The sequence below is a fragment of the Python bivittatus genome, unplaced genomic scaffold, assembly GCF_059951505.1.
Source record: "Python bivittatus isolate LINGU-HERP-01145 unplaced genomic scaffold, Pbiv_v1 ctg000320_np1212, whole genome shotgun sequence".
Classification (NCBI taxonomy): Eukaryota; Metazoa; Chordata; class Lepidosauria; order Squamata; family Pythonidae; genus Python; species Python bivittatus.
Window position 1 is genome coordinate 10,687,530 of NW_028277052.1, and position 25,017 is coordinate 10,712,546.

The 25,017-nt window shown below is 39.6% G+C and overlaps 2 protein-coding genes across 15 annotated transcripts in view; one reads left to right on the forward strand and one right to left on the reverse strand.

Annotated features, from left to right (window-relative positions):
* The window catches only part of CAMK2B (calcium/calmodulin dependent protein kinase II beta), a 175,948-nt gene extending 165,810 nt beyond the window's left edge, over nt 1-10,138 (forward strand). For all 14 annotated transcript variants that reach the window (XM_088139066.1, XM_088139077.1, XM_088139069.1 and 11 more), the window contains one exon: nt 61-10,138. The gene's annotated coding sequence lies outside the window, so the exon portion shown is untranslated. The remainder of the gene's footprint in view (nt 1-60) is intronic.
* Nucleotides 10,139-12,132: 1,994 nt separating this feature from the next.
* Nucleotides 12,133-24,898, reverse strand: YKT6 (YKT6 vesicular SNARE protein). The gene is made up of 8 exons (XM_007420032.3): nt 24,752-24,898; nt 21,482-21,615; nt 20,560-20,642; nt 19,465-19,565; nt 18,195-18,299; nt 17,589-17,654; nt 15,760-15,861; nt 12,133-14,826 (listed from the first exon to the last, which is right to left on the reverse strand). The coding sequence occupies exons 2-8, from the start codon at nt 21,583-21,585 to the stop codon at nt 14,791-14,793; spliced, it is 597 nt and encodes a 198-aa protein (XP_007420094.1). The 5' UTR covers nt 21,586-21,615; nt 24,752-24,898; the 3' UTR covers nt 12,133-14,790.
* Between the last annotated feature and the right edge of the window lie 119 nt (nt 24,899-25,017).

Consider the following 25,017-nt stretch of genomic DNA (forward strand, 5'->3'; position numbering starts at 1 on the left):
TACCTCCTGGGCGGCCTTGAATAGTTCATCACAATGTCTCTATTTCTGTTTGTCTTCCAGAACTCACGCTGGCTGTTCTGATTTCATCTGGAAGGAGATGGTGATTTCAGCTGAGCCACTAGCCGGGAGCAGCAATGACAAGCACGCGCCCGCATGCTCGTGTCCCCCGTTCCCCGTCCTTCCCCTCTTTCATTTCCAGTGCCTGTGTTTGCAAAGAGAGAGAGAGACAGAGAGACAGAGAAACATATAAGAAAAAAAAAATCCAAGTAGACTTGATTATTTAAAAACAAAAAAGCAAACCCAGCCAAACCCATTCAGCTGTCAGACTTGCAGCCTCACCATAATGCACTCACCATCCCTACCAACTCCATTTTTTTTTTTTTTGGTGTGCAGCTGTTCAAGTGACCAGGTGTTGCAGTGAAAAATGTCTCAACTTCAAAAAACAAAGGCCCCACCTCCTCCCTGTATCAATCCCGGTGTTGAACAGTGTTTGTTTAGTGAATACACACATACACACACACTAAATTTACCAGACCTTGGTTCAGCGGGCTTCAGATGCAGTGGACAAAATCTGTCCATGCACTTTTTGCATCTGCTCCTTTACCATTTGACCCACGTGTAAAATACACATTTGCCATTTTACACATGTATTAAAAATACTGCATTTTACAATTTTTTAGATATCATGAACATCCCTTCCCCCATTAGTCTGTTAAATCAAGAATTTATTGTATATATGTGTGTCTGTGTGTGCGCGTGCACACACACATACACAAAACCAGATACAGAGCCCCTTTTTATAGTATTTGCATTCTCTGCCAAAAGTATGGGCCTTTTTCTTCAGTGATTGTGTTCGCGCTTGGAAGTCTGTGATCAGTGCTACCATTTCGTTTTGAAAAAGACACTCCCAGACTGATTCATTTTCTTTCTCCTGTAACTATGGTTGTGGATTATGACGATGGTAATTATCCAGCCTCTTCATTTAATTTGTTTTTTCCTCTGAATAGAGGGGGATCCTGTTGATGGTGGAGGGGTTTTGCTTTCTGGGCTCCTCCCAGGCCAACACCACTGCCAATGATTCTCTGGTAGGCTGATGACTGCACCCATCCTGGCAGGTAAATGAAAGATAGCATAGCCTTGGAGTTATATATAGGCCTCGCTGCAGATTTTTGGATATCTGCATTCTCATTAGCACTCACATTTACTAACATCTTGATCCTGTTCTCTCAACAAGGGCTACCAACACTGGAGTTGTTGTACTTGTGCCCCTACCATGGTTTATTATTGGGGCAGGGATTGCCCTTGCTTAGTGGGACTGGCTGGGAAGTTGTAATGTTGCTTAAAATAGCTAGTGAGAAAAGAGTCAACACTACTAAATCTCAGCCTTTTCTAGTGCTGGGAAACTAACTTTCTATCCAGCAGAAAAAGGAAGAGATGTTTTCTTACCCTCTGTAAAAGCTCAGCCCCACTTTCTCTCATTCCTCTTCAACTTCCATAGAAAGTATATTAATTTAGAAGATGAAAGGAATAGAAAGTCAATACTTTGGGGGGTGGGGGATCTGCTTGAAGTTCTTATCAGCCTAGAAGAAAGAGAGCTGGTTAGCTAAAGTTGCATATCCCATTCATTCATCTTCATTCTCTCTCTCTCTCTCTCTCTCTCCTGTGAATTTACCTGCAAAGAGAGCTGATTGACAGCAAACTTTGAGAAAATTGCTCTTGGGAGTGGGTAAAAGCACTTCAGGGAGCTCTAGATTCAGGAGCTGACTCAACAGGTGGCCCCAAACAAGTGAAACCAAAAGGGGCAATTCTCCCCATGGACCAAGCCGTAGCAGAAAGAGATGGAAGGTGGCGTTGTGGGGTCTTTCATTGGCCAAGGCCAGTGTGAACTGTGTCAGATGTTGTGGAGAAGCTGCTAGTGCCAGCTTCAGCTGCACCAGGTCCCAGTGGAAGATGTAAAGCATTGTCTTCTGCCCACTACATCTTCATGCCAGGAGGCTCACATTGGCCATAACAGATGTACAGTGTGGCATATGCCAGAATGTATTAATAAGAAAGCTCTGTTTTCTTCTAATGGGCTGTTTCCCCCCATCTTTTAATATTCATAAAGGAGACACCCCCCTCCCCCAATTCCTTGCTCAGTATCCCACAGCCTAAACTCCCTTTGGTTTCCTAGCATGCAGTGGTTAATTAGATCCTTGTAGCCATGAGGGCAGTTGAGCGGTTCCTCGTGGACCATGGCTAGAGGAATAGGTTTTGGGGGCCTGAAATACCTTGCTGCAATGAACATGGCATAAACCTATATTTTGACAAGTGTGAAATTCACAGTATTGTTTCCTGCCGGGAGATATTTCAAGGCAAAGTTTAATTAGTTGATTGCTGGGAAGGGATTTTCTAATAATTTCTCTAGAAGTTGGGGAAAGAAATGGGGACACAGAGAAAAGTGGCCATCCTGTGCACATTTCCTGTGAAGCAAGTTGATTCATTAGGCTTTACTTCTGAGTTGCTATGTGAAGGATTGGGCTGCATAGCATCAGTTAATAATGGGAAATCAAGTCAGCTGATGTCAAGAACCGGATACTTAGAACTGGGCAAATGCACTGGGTCTTTTGAAATCCTACTTTCCTTACCCATTTAAAGCTTGAAGGCTGTTTGGCCAGTCACGTGGACTTCTTGTTGACACTCCTGTTTTGTAGCTTGTTCCCAATCATCCTGTTGGTTAGTTAAATGGTAAATTCTTGGTGTATATGGCTCCAGGGATAATAGGACTTCATGTGGAGGAAGACAGATCCCATGTTGCAATTTCTGCTTCAACTTTTGAATAGTTAGATGTATCTGAAATATTTGCCCAAAACGAGGCTGAGAAGAATCCTTCCTGTATGCTGTAGATGCTAAGAAAGGCTCTTCTCTGTGATTCTCTTACCTCACCTGCGCCCATCTGTGGGCTTTGCATTATCTCTCAGTGGTGGATGTTCCCATGTGTGTCATACAGGCGGATTCCTCTGATTTGGAGGAGTTTAGTTCCCTTTCATATATTCAAACAGTACTCAGAAAATATGCATGCAGAAAATACAGTTGTTTCTAACTTTTTTTTATTCCAGAGATAGTAGAACTTAGTGACCGAGCTAGGTCTTCAAATTTTTATAAAGGGATCTTATCAAAAATTACATAGCAAATGTTAGTTTACTATACTAGAACAGGACTGGCAAACAAGTGCCATATGAGGTCTGTCAGGAATGAAAAGAGTGTTAGCCACTAGACTGCACTGCCTCCCTTTCACGATAAAGATGAGAGCAAAAGCAGTGTTCTTAGGTATCAAAGGCTTTCCCCTTTCTATAAATTACAGTTTTTGCCTTCTGTGGAACTTCTATTGCCAAAACAAGCATGTTGATTTCTTAGGGCTGTTGATTGCAGAAGAAGATTGTTGATAGCTTAGGCTACACAGGGAATCCACTATAAGTGATTTGAGCTAAAAATAATTGGGAAGGCAGTGCTGCTTTTGGAAAGAAAGGCGGAAATGCTATTTTGCATAACACAAAAAATTTACAGTTTAGGGGCTGAAAATCCCAAAAGAGAGGTTTTTTAAGTAGATAAAACAGTTTTTTGCAGTCTCTCAATCAATATGCACCGTCACCTGACTTCCCCAAGTATCTATTGCTTTATGATTTTGTGTAAATAGTATTAATTCAGCATTTCAGTCTGATGTAAATAATGCAAAATTCCAATCCCAGTGTTGTTTTCAAGACTCACACAAATAGGTCTGTAGTGATAGAAATGGGTGAATGTAACCACGTTCAAATGCATTTCTCTTTTTCTAATCTAACATTTGTTATGTCATCTTTCCCCATATCAGTTTATGATTTTTCACGTACAATTTTGTGCATGGTTTTAAATATATTTTCCCTTAGATATAAATGAGGGGTAAGTGATTGTTGGCTCTTGGGCAGTTGATTCTAACTGAAAATAATTGTTTTTCCAGGCACAAGTCATACAGAGTTTTCTTAACTAGATTTATTGAAGGGAAAGAGATAACATTACAAGGATTTCAGCAACTAAACTATTTCCTATTAGAACCCATTTATCTCCCAAGACATAAAGGTGGGCCCTTCTGTCTTCTCTTTCTAACAGCTTTTTGGTGAACTGGCAAGGAAGTAGATCTTTTTACTGATCATGGATGGGCTGGTAGGTATCTGCTTACAGAACCGTTTCTTCAGCCTGAAAGTTTTGGTGTCCTTTCCCACAATCCTCTGATTCTCAACATTTGCAATATAACAACCCACTAAATGATTAATGTATTTATGTGCCTCCTCAATGAATAAGGTAATTTCATTGGGATTAGGGTCAGGCAAGAATAAACTTGACACTTTTCACAATTAAAATTTAACTTAAATAAAACCACAGAACTATGCTAGGTTGTAAAATAAAATGGATAAAATACTAAATGTCACTCATATAATCACTTCTACAGATACCTCAGAGGTTGTGGCTACAGTACTACCTGCCACACTGACAGAGATGCCAGAGACACATGAATATTTCTAGGAGAAGCTGAACTGAGTAGATTGCCAATATTGAGTTATAATTGGTCAGATGATCAATAGATGTTAATGATACTTTCCAGAAATTAGAGTTTTGTTTATTTCAGCTGTATTAATTGAAATTCACACTACTTCGTTATAATCAACACAAATTATAAACCCTTTCTATTGTTAACCTAATGATGGATTGTAATGTTTAAATTTAAACATTTTGTAAAATAGCTGTATATTACAAAAATTATTTCAAAATAACATTCTATAATTTAAACAGTAATTTAAATAATAAAATATTGCTGGTGGATCATAAATCCCCTGTGCCACCACAGGTAGAAAATCAATTATGTAAGCTTAGTACTGCTTACAAGTCTAAGCTCAACTACTATGCATGAGCCAAAATTATAAAAAAACAAACCCCGGGGGATTATAATAGACTTTTGAGGACCCTATCCTTATCTGTGCATTTCAGTGTGCATTTCTTAAGCTACAACTGTCATGCAAAATTCAGAAATGTGCTTTGATATATAAATCATCAGGTTCGTATAGTGACTCAGGAAGTGTGGATTTGGTAAGTTTATATTAAAATGTGAAGTGAAGAAGCTGCTCTCCCACCCCTCATCTGTGGGGACCTCTTGTTTTGAACAAGAGTATCTGTCATCCATATATGTGAGGGGAATAGGTGTGACCCCCTTCTATTCTTGCTTGTCCAGCTAGAAGAATTCTGCCATTTTCTGAAGGCAGCAACAACAGTGGTGACTCTCAGTTCCCACTACAGTTAGGTCATTTCCAATGAAATATTTTTGGTTGATCTCAGCAACCTTGGAAGTACTATAAAGTAACCGTGATCATTGTTCCTTGTCACCACTGTAGATTGGGCAAGAAAAACTGAGTGGAGTTACATTATAAAACTCTAGGTTGAAGAATATTCCTCTTAGTATAACTTGCAGTTAGGTCATTTCTTCTAGAGGAAAGGATTTCAAGCTAATATGGCTGTAGGACAGGTATTCACTTTGTATGGGATGAGGTATGGTATGGTGTGCATAGCCAAAGGAAAATACACAATTCCTATCATTAGTCATTCATAAACGGCTTGGAATATGAGCACAGGTTAGTAGCAGTTTATTCATCCCTCTGCAATAGTTAGGAACCACTGCATTTTTTATACCCAGGATAGACAACGTGGTACCTTCCAGATGTTTTAGACTTCAGCTCCTATCAGTCGAATAACTGTGGCAGGTGGCAAGTGATGATAGCTACTGTAAACCAAATAATCTAAACCAGATGAGCAGCCTCTGCATTATCCTTTTTGAAGGACATTTCAGTGGATTCTTTAAACTCTACAGAATAGGAACTTTGGAGTGAGTAGGTCAGCACTAAATAGTCTTCCATTTGCATCAGTGATCCTTAAGAGGGTTTCACTGGCAGCCATTAAATAATTTCCATGGGCAACCACCAGCCCCCACTTTTTCATGTCTCCTCGTCAACAGCTGGTTAAAAAAGTACAATCTAATGCTATCTTCTTGGCATTCTCATTCACACGAGTTCATTTCTGCCCCACCAGCAATGAATGCTTATTTCCATTGGTATTCCAATAGGTTGATAATCCAGCCAGATAAAACAATGGCCAGACTAATTATCTGAACCTTCAAACTGATCTCAAGAAATGATATTCATACAAGTCTTTTATTTAGAAGAAACCAGTTTCCGAAGGAGGTGTGTCTGAATCGGAACCTCACTAGTCTATTCTCATTGATGGGAAAACATGGTTTCTGCTGCATCTGAACTCTGCCATTGTTTCACTAGCAAGGGCTCTAATTATTGGTCTCATTGGGAGCACCCTTGCTTCTAAAAGTTGTGATGTGCTCACCAGAGGGCAGCAAAGTAGTATTAATGCCTTGGGTAATTTCCATCAGAGTCAAACACAACTTTCCTGAATCCGATGTTCTTAAGACATCATGGATTACAAATCCCAAATTTCCCAGTGAACATATCCAATAGCCTTCTGCCTGAGAATTCTGTGAGTTGTAATCTAAGGCAACTGGAAGACATCAGGTGGGGGAAGGCTGGCCATGCTATTCAGAATAGGGAGACAGATTAATAGGCTAGATCAATATTTCTCAATCTTGGCAACTTGAAGACGTGTGGGCTTCAAGTCCACACGTCTTCAAGTTGCCAAGGTTGAGAAACACTGGGCTAGATGGATCATTGATGTCTACCATCAGTGTAAAGAATTGAGTAATATATAATTATTTTTTTATATATATATATATATATATATATAAAAAATAAAAATTTGGTTATTCACAAAAATGAGAATGAATCTGCCAGGTTGTAGCAGTCTAAATAATCAGTAAAACCAAAAGGTTTTCAATATTTATGCTAATGGAGAATAAAAATTGGATTGATGATTGGACCCCAAGTTTTACTATTGGTAATTCCAGTGTTTGTATATAACGGTCATACTCTGATGGTCATGTTATCACATCTTGTATGTAATCTGGTACATGCAAGTTTCTCATATTAGGAAGTGCCACTCTTGCCAACATTTAATTCTGCACAGTTTAAAAATATTTGGCTCTCGTCCAAGTGATAAGCCATTGGTAAATAAAGTCAAATGAGCAGCCAGCTTCTTTACAGGTCCTGCTTCTCCACTGATAGCATCAGTTCAACCTATATGAACATGGTAACTAAAGTTAATAATGTCAGGAGAACATATTTAGAGATAGGGTACAGGCAACTGCTGCTAGGGTGAGAAAAAAAGATAACAAGACTCATTTGGTCACAAAGTCACATCCAGTAGCTTTTCCCCTAATCTCCAATCATGCTTTCTGAAAAGACAACCCATACTTCAGTTTGCAACCAGCGTCATTTTATACAAGCCACAAATTGCTAAAAATGAGCTAAAATCAGATGAGAAGGCTAGGTAACCACAGATCTCGTGTAAAAGTGAGTCTTTTATATGTGACTAGTTGCAAATATGCTGGTGGGTGTATGCTTGCCTGGCCCCAATTTGCCTGTTATGATGGCAGGCAAGAAATCCAGAACTCTTGCTGAACAAGCTGTGCCTGCAGTGAGCGATGGGAATATTGTAATTCCAAGGAAGCTACTCCAAACCATTCTTCATCCCAAATTCTTCAGATTAAACCTATGTTGTGCCTACCTATCTTGCCTTGCTTTTCTCCTACTACAAGTGTACTACTCTTAACTGGAGCTCTGATATTTTTGGCTGTCTCGTTCATGAAACTTATGGGTTTCATTGCTTATATTGCTTTGCGCTCTGTGGGAGAAACTTGTCTGAATCTAAAAAGAGTAATTTTCTGTATTCCAATGGGCTCCCAGTATAAGAAACACATCTTTGCATGATCAGGTGCTTTGGGGATTCAGTGTCTTGGAGCTAGATTGATTGCATGCACTTGGCAAAAAGAGCAGTCAAAATAGACTGCAAATACATTAAGAATATGAACACACAGATGACTTCATGTGCCATTGTGACCATGACTTCAGTTGATATTTGGAAGGCACTAGAGCTACCGTACTACTTCTCAGAAGGAGTTATGGGCTTGATAAGAAATTAGAACCTTTTGGGCTAAAGAAAATAAATTGGCACTGTTTTTGAGCAAAAAAAGGTTTTTCTGGAAAGCGATTGTTACTGTCAGAAACCAAAGCTGAAATTTGAGACAATGGAATAAGTTATTAGGTGAGCCGGGATGGTGTGATGTAGTCTCCTTAAAAAGTGGCATGATTATTGCTATTCCCTGTGCATGTTCTAAGGGAGTTGCTTCTGGTGTCATTTCTGTGGTGTCCCATCTAATTTTGTTACTGTTGTGCCCCAGTTCTTTCCCCACAATGGTATTGCTTTCTAGTATCACTTCTACTGTGATGGCTTGCTTGTCTTGTCATCCTACTATGGCTGGTATGCAAAAATGATAGTACAAATTTCAGTGTAAGTTGTGTATTGGCTGCCTACAAGCAGGGTAATCCACATCCCAGAGACACAACAGGAATAGATTTAGGGCCCAGCATTATTTTACAGTGTGGTGGACAGGACCAATGATAAGGACGTGCAAGAAAACACAGTGTATTGAATTGCATACCTGTTTTTAGACATTCCTATGCAAATTCACATCCCTGAACATCTCAGAGCAATCCATATTGTTGAAGGTAAAATTTTAGCAACTAGAACTAATGATGAACTATTGAAATAAAAGATTGAGTTCCTCTTTGAGTTAACAGAAAGCATCTTGATTAATTCCATTGAGATGCTGCACAGTGGACACGACAAGTTTTAAGTGACTCCTTCACTTGAAAATAGGGGAAAAGCATTGAGGCAAGCATATTTTGTGCCTTATGGCTAGACTGTAGTTCAGTGGTTAGACTATGTTCAGGCAGATCTCACATGTCTTTGCACTTTAGTTGTTTCTTCCATCTAGAACTGCTCCTCTAGCACTGACAGCTGCTTCAGATCAATAGGTTTCCTGCTGGTTACAATAACCAAGGGCTCAGGTTGCTCCTTGCAATTGATAGTGGGAAGGAAGAATCTTTCAATCTCTCTGATATGGTCTTGAATTATTGAGGCAAGTGTGAGGTCATCTACTCATTCCACCAGAGTGAGAAACTCGAGAAAAGGAAGGAAACACACTTGCGTTATTGTGCAAACATTGCAGGTGGATGCCTTCTAGCATGGAGATGTTTAATAGCATTCAGGTGCAGCCTTTGTCCAGGTTCTCCTTCTAGGCCATCCCCATCACCTCAGTGCAGCATTTTGCATGGCTAATGAATGTCAAAGATAATTGGACCAAGAGAGAATGATGGAACAGGGAAGGGGGGGAGGGAGGTGTGAGCAGGCATTGGGGGGGATGTCCCACCAGCACTGATAATAGCGTTGAAAGCACTTTATATCAAGGAATTAGATTGCTTAACAGCTGCCCAGTCCTGAGACTGGGCTTTGCACTGTACCACCAAGATGGCTGGAGTTGCATTCAGGGGAGCACAAGAGTGCAGGAAGAGTTAAATCTTGCTCCTCTTTCTAGATGAGGGTTAGAGAGAGCCTCCCCTTGTATTGTTCCCCTCCCCAACCCAGTTGTGTCCTCTATGCAGGGAAGAGCATGCTGAGGAACAGGAGGCAGATTGCTTGCTGGGATTTAGGTCAAATATCCTTTTTTCCTCCTAACACCATAGACAGACACACATGCGCCGACACTCACAGCTGAGGTGGGGCTGTGGTCCCATCAACCCCCTGCACGCACACATATGGGGAGGAAGTGCTTCCAAGACAGGACTGTCCAGTATATACCAGGGAGGAGACAATGTTTAGAGCCAATGGTTTCCAGCTGATTTGCCTTTGCACCCTTGTGTTCTGTTACTTTTTGGGTTTTTTTTGCATTTCTTTTTCGAGGGGAGGAGTTGGAAACCGGGGAGGTGGGTATTCGATTAAACATGCAAAGGGAGATTTCACGGTGGGGGGGGGCATAATATAATATGCTTGTACGGTTTCTGTGGAAGACTAACTTGAGAAGTGTCTCTACATCCATGTATATGAAAAAAAAAAAAAATTACAAGCCGCATGTTGAAACAGGTGTTTCATTATTAAACATTAATGTACCAGGGCTGCCTCCCCTTTGGTGTTCACCTTGTTTACTATGGAACTCAGTGCGTTGCTGGGGGTATTTTTGGATTGGGGGAGGGGGGTTGTATTTTCTTTTGCATGACCTTAAAGAGAAAAAAAATCTATATATATATCTATATAGATACATAGATATATATATAGATATATAATTATATATCTCTCTCTATTGAGAACTAAAAGCAAAGCTGAGCTGTTAGTCTGTTCCATGAATGCTGGTGGATCTTTTTTCCTCTTTCTGACTTAACTTGCCCTTTTTCTTGCCATTTCACTGTCTTTTCTTTCTGAGCCTTGTAAGTGTAAAAACAATTCCGACTTTGTTTTTGTCTTGGGAAACTGCAAATAAAATAAAATTTAAAAGAAAAAAAAACACACACACACACAGACGAAAACAGAAAAAGGGACAAGCATTGGGAAAACATCTTGAGTGTGTTTCTGAGCTTTTATATCAAGGCCGCCCTTGTGCAAGCTTCCTTTTGCTATATCCTGCTTTCTACATGCTAGAGAGTCGGTTTTAATATAAAAGTGTAGCTGCCAACCTTCCTAGGTAATTAAAGAAGAAAATATTCTTGGTTTGTAATACACACTGAAAGTATGCATTCACATTTTAGAGCATACGAAAGCACCCAGCTGCTGACTGGGCTTTTATGATTGCTGTATTTGCATCCTCAGACTCGGTTCAGACAGAGATGGGGAGAACGAAGTTGAGGTATAATAAAAAGATCAGATGATCAGCAGATGGGGGGAAAATCCCTTTGCAAACAGCTTTATTCATCAGGATGACAATATAGATCATTCCAGAAACACTTGAATACTGGGGGGATTTCAGATGAGGCCTTGTGCAGTGTCCCAACCTCCAGGAAATTTTATTGTGGAAGACCTAAATACACTTTGGCCTACTCTTGCTGTTGCTTCTGTGAGGTTTGCATTCAGAGAAAAATCCAGGACAAATAAAAGAATAGGAATGCAATGCCTTTTGATTGGTAATACAAGGAACCCCCTTGTCTTCAAAACAAGAACAGAGAAAGGCACCACCACAGCTGTGCCACTGCTCCGTGCACTCATTCCTCGTGACGACATGGCCAACTGGCCACAGAAGCATCACTGCTGCAGCTAAGAAAGCAGCAAGATTGATCAGATCTTTTGGATTTTGGTGGTATCACTCCTCTTCCTCTGCTTTCTGTGAAATGGACTTGTTGAAAACACATAGTTTTGTACTATAGGCAGTTTTGTCTTAAGACATAATGGTAACACCTCACACTTCTATCTCAGGACAGAAACTTGGGTTCAATTGCACTAGGGCCGCAAAAATAGGTAACTGAGCATATCTTTCAGTCTTGTTTGCCTAAGTGCAGTAACTGGAAAAGAAAAATTGAGTAGGCAGAGGACTCCCAAGGTTGGGCTAGCTGCACTAGGCAGCTTTATCATTTAACTGCCATTGAGAACATAATATTTAATGCAGCAGTTTAAGACATTCATCTGCATTTACCTGCAGACTGACCACTTAATCTGAGTTTGGACTGATCTGCTTGAGTGTCATTCAATTTCAGGTTACACAGGCCTCGGAGCCCTGATAAATCCTGTATTATATCACATTTGACCATACCAACTGGTGGACAAGGGATTGGGGGAAGCTGATTTAAGGTTCATACACTCAGCCTTTCAAAGCAATTCTCATCAGCTGGGTTCCCACAACAGAATTCAGCTAAAATGGGGTTGCTTCGTAGTTAAGCTGTTGGTAAAACCGTATTATCACATGAAGTCATAATAAAATTTGTTGCTTGCAACAGAAATTGTTGGAACATGTCACGTTGTTAAATATGACATATTTTAATCCAGGAATGGAGTTCAAAATATGCAAATAGGGGCAATTTTTCTTGAAAAATATATTGTAACATGGGAAGCATATCTAACAATTCTACCCTATGAGAAATACGACCCCAATTAAAATCCCCAGAGATAATGAAACACAACCAATTCTCAATGATCAAGGATAACTTTATCCACATAGATATATGCCAATAACCAGTACATACAGACATTAAGCAATATTTATTAAAATACAATCTTTAGTAAAAGCTTCCACATAAGAAAGAGTTAGGAATTGATGAGCTTAAGGGGCAAAAAAGTAACTAACTAGTTTGTTCTATATGCAGGCAAGTTTCTACAGTACTGTACATTCTCGACTAAAGAATAAGGAGAGGAGAAACCATTTTCTTTTACGGCAAGTAGTAACAAAACTCACTGCAGTGCTCCTTCTACCCTCTCAATCAATCTTTTGGAGCAAAGTAACAGCCCACAAGGAACTGACCACTGCAGAAATGGACTTTACAGAAAATACAACAGCCCTTAGGTTGGTGCATCTGAAGCAGACATTGGAGGAAGAAAAAGAATTAAGGCTGGTGATTTCTGGCACCGTAAGGGTGCTGCATCAGGTCTGCCAATGCAGCCTCTGCATAATGATTCAAGCTTGCAACTGGCCCAGTTCCACTCTTTCACCTAGTCTCTTCCTCAAGAAAGGCTTCAAAAGGCAAGTAAATGTAGCCAAGTTGTCAAGTCCCAGGATGCACCCATCACTGTTCAAGTTGAACAGAAATGTGTTAAAACCCCAGGTTGTTCACTTGCTCCACTTCACTGTATTGGCCTTAGGCTTGATGAATATTTATAAACTCTATGGAAGTTGGCAAGTTGGTGGTTTGCTCAAGAAGTCACAAGAGCTGATGCAATTGTGTATGACACACACATTTTGAGAAATGAACAATGCAAGTCAGAAATTGGATTTCTCCTCACAGTCCTACCAGTAACCTTCAACTCTGCCTTAAATTGCCCTTTGTCATTCTGGCATTTGTCTACTTGGCACTAACTGGTTCCATGCTAGTGGGCAAGGCAAGCTGTCCTGGCTTTTTATGTGCCTCCTCTGGAATGGAGAGGAGATTCAGTCAGTGGTGTCAGTTTTATCAACAGGGATAGGAAATCTGTGCCCAAGATGTTACTGAGTTACTTATCCCTACCCTAGAAGATGGACTTCTGTCCCTATTCTTGGGTTAATGTATTGGAGGAGCGATCATTCCACCATGTGCACATGCGCACACATGATACCATTGACAAGCAACAACTCCAAGTGGCATGTTCTTCCTATTGCCTATCTGAATTGCTTCACAAAGGACTCCTTGATTAGGAGTCAGCTGACTTTAAGGGACATGGTGGTTCACCTGTGTGCAGACATTTCCAACCCAGGTGCGATAAAGCAAAATGTTTGGGGAGGGGGGCAGAAACGCAACTGTAGAATACATCCCTACCCGCCCCACCCCCAAAAGACAGGGCCTTGTAGCTGAGGTGCTACTGACGGAAAGACATAAGCATTAATAACATTTTCTATATTTACACAAAACTAACCAGTGGGGACAAACTCTCCAACTGTGGGAGAATGTAGGCTTGGCCAAGAACATCACAAGACAACACCAAGCTGCATGGCTGCAGCAACTAACTCACTTAGACCCAATACAGGATAAATCATACTCTACAAGACTCTGGTACAGGGGCTAGCGTAAAGCAGCAGATTATGCTTCTGGGTACAGTATTCTCAAGAAAAGCTGCTGGTTAATACCAGGGCAGGTACACTGTCAGAACAGCAGCCATAATACATAGTGTGAAAAGAAAGGCCTGGATTGCAAGATAGCTCCCCATTCCATATCCTGCAGAACAGGGTAGAAAAAACAAGCCATCAGCTAGAAAGTTACCAGCTTTTTGCCAATAAACCCAACCTGAACAAACTGCATTATTCAAGAGCGCCAAGGGGGCTATGCCACATCATCACTTCTGAATGAAATCCTGGGTTTGATAAGTAGCAATGGTACTGGATAAGAGAGGGAGCTCAATGCTGCTGTTTATATCCTTGGCAAAAAAAAAAAGTCTGACTCAAGATGGGAAGAAACTTCCCACCTTGGATCAAAGAAAATTTAAAAGCATGTACATATCCATACTTGCCTAAAACCCCTTTCCCACCTCTTTAGAGTTCCTTCTATATTACAAAGTATAATCAGTTCTCAGGCTGCCTTAGGGTTTGGTTTTGTTTTTCCTTTCATGCAGAATGCAGAGATCCATATTCTCTGAGTAACTCTGAACGGGTTTAAAATTGATCGGGTTTTGGGTTGCTTCCCAAATTAGCATCAAACATTTTAAGACACAAGGATACTGTGCAATGCTGAGAAAGGCAACCTTAGAACTTTCAGACAGCCCAACTGTTTTTCTTACTCTTATGTATGCACAGTGAGTCCACATCTGCTTGCAGTTTTGGAAAGGAGAGGAGAGAATCCCCGTACAGGTATCAGCCAGATGATCAAAACAGGAATGTGTGTAAGCAACACTGTCCATTCTTACCTCCCCTCATGTCATCAACCTAATATCCAAGATGCTCTCTTGCCAATGAAAGTTAGTTTTTAAAATATGGTTTTAATTTCATGGACCCCAACGTGGTAGCCCATTTCATGTCTCCAGTGTGGTTGAGATGGCTGAATCTGGAAACAACAGATGCTGCTGTAGTTACGTGTATGTGCTGCCTCTCTCCAGGAGTCATGAAATCAAATCAAATCCGGATAGTCCAAAGCAGGTGGTGAGGGTACACGGTTGATGGAGTCACATGATGTCACAGCATGAATTCTGCTTGCGGGCCTTCGAAGTCAGGAGGGGGTGCGGGTGGGGATGGGAAGGAATACACACTTATTAATTATTTATATTATGATTTATTACTGAGAGATATTTTCTTGGATTTTGGGGACTGTGGAAGCTGCACAGTCCCTTCCATGTTGGAGAGAGAACTTGTGAAGCTGTGTGGAAAGAATGTATTCTATGCCAATTTTATATATATTATTGGTCATAAATTATACAAACATTCAACTATTTAGTAGTGAAAAAAATTTCAGCAAAACTGAAAAATTCCAGTAACAAGAGACAAAGGTCATGCAAGTGGTGCTTCTATCATAATCCACATGAGTCCACAGGGGGCCCCTGTGTGGATAGAAATAATGCTAAAAATAGTGTTTAAAATATTATGTTTTGGGCTTCAGATCCCAGCCTCTGGCTTGCAGTTACATTCCTGGACAAGTTTTTGTCCCTTAACCTTAGTGGCGTGCTCTCTGGGAAGTGGGTGTTTTGAACCTGCCCATGTCCATCGTGGCAGCCATTTTGCTAGAATAGCCACAGCATTTGCAAAATGCCAAATATTGCCCACTGATGTGAAAAAATTGGAGCTATTTGTCAGTGGCTCTCAAAGTGTTAAACTTGTTCTCCTTCAAGTTCTTATAGCTTATTACAATCATTCAGCATTGTGTTCAGTAAGAATTACATTCTAGTCAAGGGCATCTTTTGCTAATCTTTATACACATTCCTAATGAGCAACAGTTCTTTGTAAATGTATATTCGGGAGAACAAATAACTTATTTCAGCTCGAAGTGTTATGCATTAATTACTATCTCATGGCATTTGGTTTCCAGACCATAGTCTCCATTAACTAAAAATACCCCATACATTTATTGTCTCATAAATAATTGCAGAAATAGAAGAAACACTGTCTATATTACAGAACACTGGCCTGAATATACTTACAGTTTTGTAAAAGGCTTTTGACTGAGTTCCAAGAATCTCTGACTTGGCCACTAAGTCATCCAATTTCTCTCCTCGTTCTAACAAGGACTCCATTGTATTGTGCTAAACAGGAAAAGACACAGCTGAGAGAGGGAGCTGTATGTAGTCACTAATTTATGAACCCGTCTACAGAAGTGGCAGCAAATAGGCTATCAAGTGGTATGAGTACGATCGTTCTGTAATGCAGAGCTTAACTTCCAAGTCTTCCATTCACCGCCCCTCCCAGGCCTTCTGTCAAACATCTACAGTTTCCACTTTCTGATTTGGAAAAAAGCTTAGAATGTGTCATTGTGCGTTTTACATCAATTGGACCTTTGCCCTCTGCCTATATCTGCCTCTTAAAGAGACCAACCATGGCTCCGTCTACCACTACTACTAGCATTAAATCAGTTCTTCCACTTTTAGTCTCTGCCAGAATGCTATGGAAGAGCTAAGCTTGAAATTTAACCCAAATCAAAAATGTTTGTCTCAAAGGAGTAGTTTTGCCATCTTATGGATTTATTTTTCTTTTAAGACTGGGAGCGAGAATCTGTTTTGTCTCCACTATTAATAAAAATACAACACACTGTAGAGTTTTTCAGTTGTGGAACTTATTCTGTAATATTCCATATACGGTGTGGCACACCTTGTGATCTTACTGGTAGCCTGCAGATGTTCCACTCATAGCCTATTTATCTGCATGCGGGTTGACTGTTGCTTTCACATGACTTTTTAAATTTTTTATTTTTATCCCACCTTTAACATTTGACAGAAAGAAGATTTAATTTTCAACCTTTCCCCACCATTTTTAACAGTATCAATCTCCTATTTATACCCAGTGGACCACTTTAAAGTTCTAACAGGAAGTAAAGATTAAAATTTATTTCAAAGTAACCATGGTGTAGCAGAAACAATATTATATTTGAATGTGCTTAATACAGGACCCATTAATCAGCTGCTTACAGTCCAGCCAATATTAATATTTGGATGAAAATTGCTCAATGTATAGTTGTTCTCTAACCTAAAGAACTCTATTGATCTGCAGTTAATAAAATCCCAGGATTTCAGTACTTTTAGGACTGACCATGTTCTAAGAATGGTGAGAATACACTACTAACCAGCCACTTAAGATATGTTAACTAGCTACTTTTCTGCACTGTGTATTGCTAGAACAAACAGGAAGCAAGAGTCTGAACAACCAACTCTGTGCACTGTATTATCTGCTCATTTGAATGGGAGTCACACTATGACAATCAGGGCAATTGTGGGGAAGGTGGCATCCTTGAGGCATGAGCACAAGCAGGATATGCAATGTTTTACCCCACAACCCAAGAAGCATTATGTTCATTACTGGTATCTGAGCATCTCTGATGACTCCATAACAACAACAAAAAGGAGGTCACAGCTAAGATAATTAGTCATGACCTACTTTTATCTGATTGCATCATGTTTTCATCTCAGCTTGAAGAATTACAAGTGATCATTAAAAGACTAAATTAAGAGCTAACCAATGTCAGGAACACACAGAACTCCATTCACATGCACGTATGAGAGAGAGAGGAGGTTTTGTTTTTATTGCATTCACAGCTTCAAAAGAAAGGGATCCTAAAAGTGACTTTAAAATAGGACTTGCATTTACTTATTCTACACTCTGAATGCCTTATACAGATCCACAGTGTGAAACAAAGTACATGACCTCATCACTAAGGTTTTCCCTAGAATTTGCTTTTTTTAAAGCAACAAAGTTACGTTCCACTTCCAAGTTTACCTGGTAACTACCAATCCCTTATAACAAGATGCTGCCCACTTACCAGGATAACTTTGGTCTCATCCAATTCAGCTTGCACTTTCGTCATTGCATCCGCATCACGAGGATTCTTAAAGAGCAATGCAGAATTTTATTTAATAATGTTCTTGGCAAGATACCAAAAATCGCCATTAAGATTTTGATACTACGATGGAATATTTAGGAAAGGCAATTTCTCCAAGTATACCAAGCCATGCAAACTCAGGCCCTATCATGCCCTAAACACTAGCAGATTTTATCATAATTAATATTTATTCTCTCTGCTCTGTTTCTGTTCTCAGCAACCAACCATATGCAACATGATAAAAACCAGATGTGGTCAACAATGTGGGACCAAAGATATTAGCAAAATAACCTCTTAGGACAATGCCAGACAAGAGACCCATCTCTTTTCTTTTTTGAAAAGAAAGTGGGGTCAGATACACAGACTATACTTGTTAAAGGTTGAAATCATGCATCAAATTTTAGTTCCATGGTATAAATAAAATCTAATTCTGCTCATCATACTAATATGAAAAGACATTAGTCTGAGGGATCAGGTTGTTTTGCTCATTTCCCAGAAACCAATACAGATGTCTTTTCTGGCACTTTATATTCATTCCAACCATACCTGATATTTACTAAGGTATCCATCCAATGCTGTATAGTTTATTGTTGCTGGAGACCCAGAAGGCCAGTCTATCCTATTAACTTGCCTAGAGAATTCATCAAGTACCTAGAATGCAAAGGATCAAGAATTCTTTTAGGCGGATTTTCAAGGAAGCCTTACATTCCTTTAAAGGAATTCTATACAGCACCCCCAAAAGATAAAGTAAGAAACATTATATTACAGTGCATTTTTCTTGAAGCTCAGACAGTGTATTGGAATAATCAGTCTAGATGGGGAACTCCTGCAGGTAATTAAAGTGAGCTTATAAGACAAATATTGTATAAATTCTAGAATTATACTGGGGGGAGGGACTATAAGAAATGAAAAGTGGAAAGCATAAACAGTTACAATTATAATATTAACAGTATTCACTTACAGATGGTGATGACCCAGATAACCTGATGCTGGTGAGATAATCCACATGTAAGATTTTCTTTAAACCCAATTCAGACCACAGGTAACAGGACTAAATTTCTGAATGCATTTTAAGTACAGTTACTGGACTTCAAGTTACCAAAAGCATTCCAAGACACTTAATGTTCCCTCTCTGGGTCTGGGTTTTGTGCTGTTTCAGCAGACTTTCTGTTCTCAAGTTACTTTAATGCTTTTGTTGGGTAAAAACCTCAAAATGCTGGGTGCATCATGGAGGTGTGTGAGCTTAAAGTCCCAGAATTCCCCAACCAGCATAGCCATTACTAAGAACTCTGGGAGTTGAAGTCAACACAACTTAAAGTTGCCCAGGTAGGGAAACACTACTCTACAAGAGGTCCAGCTGCCTATCTCCTTTGCCACAGTACTTTAAATTTTCTTCATATCACTGAAAGTAACCCTCAGCACGCAATACTGAACCTTCGCTGCAACATCACTGAGGGACATCCTGAGTGTGTGCATGTGGTAGTTACCAACGGGGGCATCGCTTTGTAAATAACACTGTTGCTGCTGCCAGACATTTGGGTATATTTCATTCCCTGGTTTTTCAAGATCATCCCCCAAATATGCATCTTCCTGACCATGTTTATCAATTCTAAATGATATTTTGTTCTAGGCTAGGCTTGGATTTTAAACTATGATCAGTGCAAATTGGTTTAATGTGATGTATAAATTGTGTCAATGCCCTACCGACAAGCAATGCAGCTGTTTACCTCTGAAAACATGTCAGAGTATCTACTATATGCTCTCTTGCAGCCCATCTGCAGACATATAAATCCTCCCTGCACAAGCTGGTACTTACCTTATCCAACAAAGTGAAACAAACCCGGGACGGATATTCATTATCTGCAATTACCACTCCAGCCAAACCATCATTCCGTACATAAACATGGCAGAGATATTCTGAAATAAAGAATAACATGAATGATGTATATTTGTCCTACATAAATTCCTTAGTGTTTGTGAAATAGAACCACAGATTTTGCAGATACTCCCAACTCATCAGTCCGTTTGTTCATTTTAGATACAGGTTGGCCGAACTCTTTAACTCCCAATCTGTACATAAGATTCATTTTGGGGGGGAAAAAAATCCAGCTTCCAAACAGAAGGAATAGGAATCTTGCTTGTGTCACATTCCAATTTGTTCTGATTTGAAATTATATTTAATTTCAATATATTTAAAAAAAGGCACATACAAGGAACATGAGTATATGAATGCTCATGTTAAAAAAAAAAACCTCAAGAATAATATAGCACAAAAAGACAGAAAGATTATAGCTGAATGTGGAAAACATAGAGCAAGACTTCAAATAGTTTATTTAGTAAGTTGGGCAAGATAAATCCAACAGAGTAAAATTTATATTAGTTTTTACCTTTGTTTTTAAAGCTTTTGATAAAATTTAACAGGACTGAACTCTATACACCATGCATTTTCTGTTATTACAAGTTTTGCCTTACAAAAATCAGTATATGTAATATGGCTTGGATGAAGTAATTCTTACTCAGACTATTATCAGTGCACGATGTACTTTTTAACCAAGAAGAGCAGTTTTACAAGGAATCTTTTTTACTGTATCACCACCCACAAAGGATCCTGTGATGCTGCTGTCATCCAGCTTTGATAGCAATGGCCAACTTGCCTGATGCTAATTTCATATTCACTAAATTCCTAAGAAATTGAATTATTTTAGTTTAATTCAGACTGACCTAGAGAAACCAACCAAAACATTCCCTTTGATAAAATCCAACATGCTTTTTTCTTCTTAGAGAGCAGTTGTTATGTACATCTTCCTTACAGACATTATTCTCAATGTCAAGCTCCACACTTAGTAATATTTGCAGATATATACCCTTGTTTGCTGTAGTTCTCTCTAAGGCAAACATTGTGCACTCTTACCCTGTTCCTTTACAGAAGCTCTGCTTCCAGGCTCTGAACGCTCTACTATCAGTTGGCTTGTGAAAGTCATAAATTCTTGAATGCTGAAAGTTAAATAAATAAATAAAACATGTCTCACAATTCGTTACTAAAACTTCTACATTCAAATGCAATTGGAAGGCACAATAAAGAAACCAAATTTTATTAGTAGCAGCAGCATAAGAAAATAATTACATTGTAAAAGTTCAAGGTTTTCATTTTTAAAAAAGAGAGACAATTCTTCAAAAGCAGCACACAAATAACAAAAAGAGCAGCATACAAATCCATAGCAGTAAAATAAGGGTTAATGAGTGCAAAGAATTAATCAATTCAAGTAGGAATTCAAGTCTATGTATTATTTTTGTGAGTAAATTTGACCTAAGCTGCAATGCAATAAGAGTTCAAGTAACTTCAGAAAGATAGTATGCAATGAGGAAATGAATTCTGATAAACTGATATTGTTTTCTGTTCAAGCTCTAGTAGTTCTATTTTACAATATCATTTTGCAGCAAGATGGACCCAACATTCAAAGGTCAAATTCAAAACTATATTTAGCTGTGTATATTTAGAATCAACAGATACAGCATAAGTAAACTCAAAACAGCTACTATTCTGCTTGCAGGTACAGGGACAAATGAATGCATCAGATTACCCCAGCTGGCAAACAGTTTTAAACCTTAATAGAATTCGTACTGAGATGATGCTCTTTAGAAACAAAAGCATAAACGTGAGGTCTATCATTTTATCAGTTCTTTTTCACTGCCTGGATTTAGAAGTTACATCAGAAAAAAAGTATTATATCTTGAATTCAATGCAACAAATCCAAGGGAAATATCACAATGGGCTTACAGGAAAGCATCAGGGGGAGAAAGCTAACTGGCCTTGAAATGCAGTGAAGACCTACCTGGATCTCTGGAAGAAACTAAATGATGACACATCATATGCAGCTTTCAGTAAGTGCACTTTGGGATCGCCTTTGTAAAGAACACTTAGACTGTAAAGCTTCATCTTTTTATCTGTTCAACCCTCCTTGATAACCTGAGCAGAGAAAAAAAACCACCCACCCAAATCAGTAAAGAAGTAAAATACAAGGATAAATGCCCACATGAATTCCTAACCAGATATCTATCAGCCCTGTACATGAACACTTTGTACAACAGTAAACAAGGGCTAGAAAAACAAATGCTTCTATTAAATGTTATATGCTTATTTACCTGAAGGTTTATCTAGATGTACATATAAGATTATAGCCACAGCTTAGAAAAATATTACATACATATGAAAAATACTACATACATATCTATGTAGATAAATGGACAAACTCTCATAATTGAAAGATGTTCAGTAAAATAGAAGCTCGTGCATTCTAAAAGAGATGCTTCTACAATTATTTATCAATTATTTCAAATAAGGACAGAGCACCAAATTCAAATAATTTTTATACATTTACTCAACCACATTTCCTATTTCATCTTAGTTTTTAATAAATGCAGCCATATATACTGTACACTTTAACCTATAAAATATTTTAGTTCATGTGTGCAACCCATTGTTGTCTCCAAGCTTTTAGAGAAAAAAAATTAAAATGTCTGAAATTTTACTATGACAAGAAATTAAGACTACAATCTTATGCACGTTTAAAAAGGGGTTAAGCCAGTGTGAATATTGTGGGGATTATTTCAGAGTAAACATATATAGGACCAATCTCTTTGTATCTTGGTACTGTTTAAGTCCCAGATAATACTTATATTTTTCCAGACAGATGTGGGGGTCAGGGTATCATATACCAGACTACAAAGTTGGAAGAGGACCAGCTTGTGGAGAATGTGATACTTATTTCAAAACACCCAAAAAATAAGTTTGCTTTCTCAAGCTACATTTCCAAAAACTGATCCCAGTAGGAAAAGGAGACACTCTTGTCACTACAGCCCTCTTTTTGCCTCTTAACGTCTCAATATCCTAAAACTAAAAAGCAGAGGAAGCCTAACACATATTTAACACCAATTTATTTTTAATACCACAAGCTTTAATAGACTAGAATGCTACCTCAATATGTGCTTGAGAGCTAACCTCAACTGGAAAGATTATGCAGAGTAAGCAAAGAAGTTGAAATGAAAGAAATGCAATCTGTAGCATTTCTACAGAAAACTGAAATGTATCTAAGATGTACACAGCACCAACTTTTGCTGTTATCACCGTCATTTGTATGCCCATTTGGTATACAATTCTGATAAGAGGTATGGTATATAATTCTGAAGAGAATTATCAGACTTATTCTCTTGCCTGCATTTCATAGCCTTCAGCTCCATTCTTTACAATGTTTTGCTCCATATACTTAGGCTTATCAACTGACAAATACAAAGATCACCCTCATAGGTCCTTGTTTGAATCCTCATCTTTCCAGAGATAAGTGGTGATTCTTTTAAGCTGTTTCATATTGGGAAGGCTTAGGTCTCAAATCACTCCCCTTCTAAGCCCATTTCAATGTTTAAAACCCTTAGACAATTATTCTAACCTGACCTGACACTCACATGGTTCGGACTATTTGTTTCTATTGTATTTTTTTTCTTTTACAAATATTTTTCTATTTAACATTCTTAACATACACAGTTAAGTAATATTTAAACTTAGCAAAAAATTAAATTAGAAAAGAGATAACCCCAAACAAACCAAAAATAGAGAAGAGACAACCCCAAATAAACAAAAAAGAGAAAAAAATCTACTTTATATTTTATGCTTCTCAACAGTCACTGTTTTACTAATAAATATTACTATTACATAATCAGTACAAACTATTACTGTAAAATATCATGAAACCTCTGCCATAATAACTCATAACGCTGCATCCTTTGATTAGTAGAAAATATTGTATTATTTTTTGTTATTTTATTAGCGTTACTGGTAGCTACCTGGGGAAACAAGGTAGAACAGCCTATCAATCTTTCCTAATATCGTTATCATTTGAAGGCTATGCTTCTTTGTCTAGCTGTTGAAACAACTTCTAATCAATCAATAAATAAAAGGAGAATAGGAGGCAGGAGTATTACATATGTATGTATGCGTGTGTGTGAGTGGGTGTGTGTGTGTACACAAACACACACAGGATAAAAATCTAATAACAACATCTCTCATTCTTTAAAAGATGCCACAAGAGTCCTTGTTTAGTGCATAGATTCAGCTCTAAACAAACTTACTTGAGTACCCATGAGACTTAGGAAGGGTTACTTCTGAGAGCTTGGGGTGCATGACTGCCCTCTGAATTAAGGTTGAAATTACGCTGCAACTAAGCCTGATATTAAAGCAGCTGATTCATTCTGCCCAGAACAATAGGAAGCTGAGGTGAGTCAGAGCTGGCGCTACAAGCCTGAAGGACAAGGTGCCTGATCTGTTTGACTTCCATTCCCCTGCACGATAATCCAACTCTAAGCATGGATGAGGGAAGGTACTTTTCCACGCCAAAAGGCCTCCCTTCCAAACCTTTTAACTCAAGGCACCCTTGTCCATGGCTTCAACGTCACATTTCCTGATTGATTCATTAAGCTGGTTGTGTGTACAGTGGCCATATTTTTGGGGAAAAAATAAAGGACAAACCCGAAAAAGGGGCAAATCTGAAAGAGGGTCGTAAGGATTAAAAAAAATTGTTTATAACTTCGCTTTACAGAGCAAAATTCAAGAGCACAACCCAGAAAAACTTTACAAAAGCGCATATTCCAATAAAAACACCCAAAATCAAACTGCACGTGTGAATTCATCCTAAAGAGACCCTTCGACTTCCATGGCTCTCCCATGCACCCGAAAGACCGCGCCCGAAGTGGTACCATTGTACGGCGAAAGTTAACGGGCCCCCCGCACGCGCGTTCAGGCCCTGCTCAGACCCCGAAGCCAAATCGAGAGGCCGCGACGTCCCCCCGCCGCATTCGCACCCCCGCCGGCCACGCCACTCTCCAGCAGAGCCGCCCGCATGAAAGCTTTCACCGACCCCGGCTGAGCTAGAGCTCGGCTCCCACGCCCTCAGCCAGCCGGCTGGGGATAATGGGCGTGGGTGTCCAAACAGCCCAGGCGGCTGTAAGGCAGTAACAAAGCCGGGGCGGGGAAAGGGGGGTCCCCGCCGTCCAAGCCGCCCTTCGCCCGACCCCCCGCCCAGCAGGCGCTTCGCTTCCCCGCAAGGACCCACCTCACAATCCGAGGGGAGCCCGACTCGGCCCCACGTCGCCCCGGAGACGGCTCGAGCGGCCCGAAAGAGTGAGCGAAGCGGAAGCCGGCGCGCCCTTTGACCCGGTGACAGACGCGCCGGAAGGGCTGCCAACTCGACGGCCGACTGAGCCGTAGAGCCACGACCAAGGTGGGTAGAGCTAGGAAAGGTCAGAGTCGCCGCGCCCCACCTGCTACCGGCCCCGCGTCCGGACAGTTTTCACAGCCGGGCAATCCCGGACTGTAGAA

Excerpts from the sequence above, each read along its gene's own strand:
- YKT6 (XM_007420032.3), bottom strand. The coding sequence starts at position 21,585 with ATGAAGCTTTACAGTCTAAGTGTTCTTTACAAAGGCGATCCCAAAGTG. Across the intron at positions 20,643-21,481 it reads AGTTTCTTCCAGAGATCCAG|CATTCAAGAATTTATGACTT; the intron begins GTAGGTCTTCAC and ends TTTAACTTTCAG. Across the intron at positions 14,827-15,759 it reads CAAAAGCCTTTTACAAAACT|GCCCGCAAGCAGAATTCATG; the intron begins GTAAGTATATTC and ends CTGACTTCGAAG.